Here is a 4,373-nt window from a genome sequence, read left to right on the forward strand (position 1 = left end):
CCATGTCACACGCCTGGCGACAGGATCATCAAGTCCACAAACTCGAACACACACACACACACACACACACACGACACCATGCCACACACCTGGCAACAGAACAAACAAGTCTACAAACTCAAACACACACACACACACACACACCTGGCAACAGGATCATCAAGTCCACACACACACACACACACACACACACACACACACACACACGAACACACCTGGCAACAGGATCATCAAGTCCACAAACTTGCAGGCGCCCAGCAACAGGTGCAAATCATCGGGAGTGAACAGATCCATGTGGCCCATGGAACGCTTAGTGGTCACTGGCGACGTCCTTAGACTCGACGTCGAGTTGCGGTTCATCGCAGACGCGGAGGCCAAGGGTCCGTTGCCATGGTTACGGCACTGCGTGAGCGCACGGTCCAGCACGCGCACCACTTCCGTCAGGGCTGTGGGGTGTTGTTGGTAATGGGCAATTAGTGAGGACATAGATCAGAGCAGTGACCCAGAAGTATAGGGCATGGAGCACCGACAAAAGCCATACCTCCCCACCAACAGGTAGTAGGCCGAGGTACATGGATCCAGGACAGATTTGGCCCTAATTCGGGGCAGGTACACAAATATTGTGGGCTGTGGACGGACTCCAATTGCCCAGTTTTGATTTAAGTACGAAACGTGTACAATGTCTCCGACAGATAGCGGTAACCTACAGCGAGTGCACAACACAACGGGTTTGGCTGGGGCAAACATAAACAATACTATCTGTGACTAGACTAATAACAACGTGAACCGACTGCCTACTGTGTGTGGGTACATGCACGTTGTCTATGTGCGCAGTTCACATTCTCTTTGCACACAAATACAACGCTAAGCTCACAAATCAATGGATTGCCAAGCTTACCAACAACATAACAACATGCTTAAGAACAACATGACAACATGTTTAATAACAACACAACATGATTAATAACAACATAACATGACTAATAACAACATAACATGATTAATAACAACATAACATGATTAATAACAACATAACATGGTTAATAACAACATAACATGATTAATAACAACATAACATGATTAACAACAACACAACATGATTAATAACAACATAACATGATTAATAACAACATAACATGATTAATAACAACATAACATGATTAATAACAACATAACATGATTAATAACAACATAATATGATTAATAACAACATAACATGATTAATAACAACATAACATGATTAATAACAACATAATATGATTAATAACAACATAACATGATTAATAACAACACAACATGAATAATAACAACATAACATGATTAATAACAACATAGCATTTAATAACCATAACATGATTAATAAAAACATAACAACATGCTTAATAACAATATCACATGTTTAATACCGCCACAACATGCTTAATAACAATATCACATGTTTAATACCACCACAACATGCTTAATAACAACATCACATGTTTAATACCGCCACAAAATGCTTAATAACAACATCACATGTTCAATACCACCACAACATGCTTAATAACTGTGTGGGGTGGGGAGTAGTGCTTCTGTGCAGTGCGTCTTACCTGTGGGCCACCAGGCTAAGAGGTGTTGCTCGCTCATTCGCAGCAGCATAATCCTGAACAGCAAGAACACACGCTCCTGTAACATACAGACAACAAACACGGGCGTTAGCACGGCAGTGGAGTTCTATAAATAGCAACCAATCAATCATCGCCACGCAACGAGCCGCCAGGACGGCCGCAATCCGACCAGGTTCAGACTTGACGGATAGCCCGTAGTGGCTATCTATAAATAACTACCGATCATATGCAAGCAACCAGCCGAGTGACTCTAAAACCCTAAGACAATACGACATACATAAAATACCTTTTAACACCCGCGGGTTAAATATACTACACCCTAAATTCCAAGCCATAATGTGTTGTCAACAACAAAAGTCACCTCAAAGAATTGATATTGTTACGATCACCCATAAATAACTACTGTGTATCTGTGAGGACAGTCGCTATATTCACAAGCACATCGACACGCACATACCTAAATTATGGTTGAGTGGCGAGGACTACAATAGCCGGTTAGGCACGGCAATATATACATACATTTATATATATATATACATACATACATACATACATACATACATATATATTTAGTTGTAAATAATACTTACATATACGTGAAATATACAATTAATGCAATTACAGGTGATGAAAGACTGGTACATGCAGACACCCATATACACACATAATCGCATACACATATACACATTTACACACGTCTATACGTATGTATACACCCGTATGTATAACCAATATTGCACAGATAATCACACACATGAAAACACACACACACACACGCTCTCTCTCACCTGCACCACGGGTGAGCTGGGTGGCCTGAGACAGTCGACAATGCATTCCATGATGGCGGGGATGTCTTGGTAGTACTCGTCTTGCGTGCCGCAGTAGATGACAAAGGCTGTGCGTTTGACCAAACGGCTCTTGCTGTCCAGTTCTTGGGCTTGCGAGGAGAAGATATTGAGCGTGGACTGGCCGCTGCTTGTCTTGGTTTGTTCTGAGGCGAGAGTTTACGCATGGAGGATGAGGAAAAACTTGGTTTGAGTGTAAAAGTGGACAAATGGTGAGACGAGACGGCGCGCGTGGGATGGTAAGTGGACTAGCACAAACTCGATGCTAGAGTGCGATGTAATGAGCAATATATGCGAGTGAACGTAAGGACATTTGACTGGTCTATGAGTCACCACTTCTCTGACAAACCACACACAGCCGAGCCCACCGATTGAGATCTACGCCAAAGTATTTTGATACCTACTCACAACTCACAATGGGTCGTAACAGACATATGTGCGCAGATAGATACGGCTGGCTGTAGATATCAATGCAACTCACCCGCAATACAATCATCGAGACTCACCTACAACACACGCAATGGAGTTCACCTATAACACAATCAACAAAGCTTACCCCTGATATATAGTTTTGGACGTACATACATATATATTGATTTATCTGTGGCTACACATAGGTACCAGTGAAGTCACCTAAGATATTTAGTTTTGGACGTACATACATATATTTTGATACATCTGTGGCTATGTATAGATACCAATGAAGCTCACCTAAGATATGTAGTTTTGGACGCACATACATATATATTGATATATCTGTGGCTATGTATAGATACCAATGAAGACCACCTAAGATATTTAGTATTGGCGTTCATACGTATGTATAGATATATCTGTGGCTATACATAGGTACTATTGAAGCCCACCTAAGATATTTAGTTTTGGACGTACATACGTATATATAGATTTATCTGTGGCTATGTATAGGTAATGAAGCCCACCTAAGATAGTTAGTTTTGGATGTACATATGTATATATTGATATCTCTGTGGCTATACATAGGTACTATAGAAGCCCACCTAAGATATTCAGTTTTGGACGTACATACTTCTATATTGATATACTGTGGCTATACATTGGTGCTATTGAAGCCCACTTAAGATAGTTAGTTTTGAACGTACATACACACACACACACACACACATATATATATATATATATTGATATCTCTGTGGCTATGTATAGGTACCAACGATACTCACCTATGATGTCGGTCAGCACGTGCTTGTCGAGAGCGCACATGTTCTTGATCAAGAAACGCCACGAGGGTATCAGTCCTTGCTGTGTGTTACGAAACAGTGAATGTGTGTGGGGGGGTGTCAATCGATCTGTATACAAGTGATGACACGGATGGCACACACAGACGCTACCTACGCAACAAGGTGTAATATGTGCAGAGATAGGTTAATGCTGCGCCTGGACTTGTATTGGAGTTGTGTATACAGCCATTAAAATGTAAGTCAAGTGTGACCGACAACGGAGTGTGATAGTAATATGAGCCATCAGCCAGTTGTCTATAGCAGAAGGACTATACACAAGCAGGCTGGCTGTACAGCGGGAGAGAGAAGCACTACACACATGTATTCCATTCTCCCGCCCCAGAAATACCCTCTGTACGTACCGAATATCTAATGTCCGACACCCGTAGACCGGAAGACAGCACAGGTGCACTAAGTTATGACTCACGCAAGCAAGGGGATTTCAGAGGAACCACAGGCACACATAGGAAGCTCATAACACTACACGCCAGGGACAGGTACACGAAGCCACCTTAAAGGCACACTGTTAGACACACGCACATGCATATATGTATATACACACGTACATATATACTATATATATATATGCACACACAAATACATACATACTATATATATATGCACACACACATATATATATATATTTACCGACACAAACACAC

General features: G+C 41.6%; 1 protein-coding gene across 1 annotated transcript in view; it reads right to left on the reverse strand.

The window, feature by feature from the left end:
- SARC_07518 (hypothetical protein) overlaps nucleotides 1-4,373 on the reverse strand; it is a 9,631-nt gene that overhangs the window by 1,938 nt on the left and 3,320 nt on the right. Inside the window, exons 4-7 of the mRNA XM_014298545.1 lie at nucleotides 3,655-3,733; nucleotides 2,396-2,598; nucleotides 1,590-1,665; nucleotides 216-446 (exon numbers count right to left, since the gene is read on the reverse strand). Coding sequence (XP_014154020.1) covers nucleotides 216-446; nucleotides 1,590-1,665; nucleotides 2,396-2,598; nucleotides 3,655-3,733 — 589 coding nt within the window. The remainder of the gene's footprint in view (nucleotides 1-215; nucleotides 447-1,589; nucleotides 1,666-2,395; nucleotides 2,599-3,654; nucleotides 3,734-4,373) is intronic.

Source organism: Sphaeroforma arctica, assembly GCF_001186125.1.
Source record: "Sphaeroforma arctica JP610 unplaced genomic scaffold supercont1.602, whole genome shotgun sequence".
Taxonomy (NCBI): Eukaryota; class Ichthyosporea; order Ichthyophonida; genus Sphaeroforma; species Sphaeroforma arctica.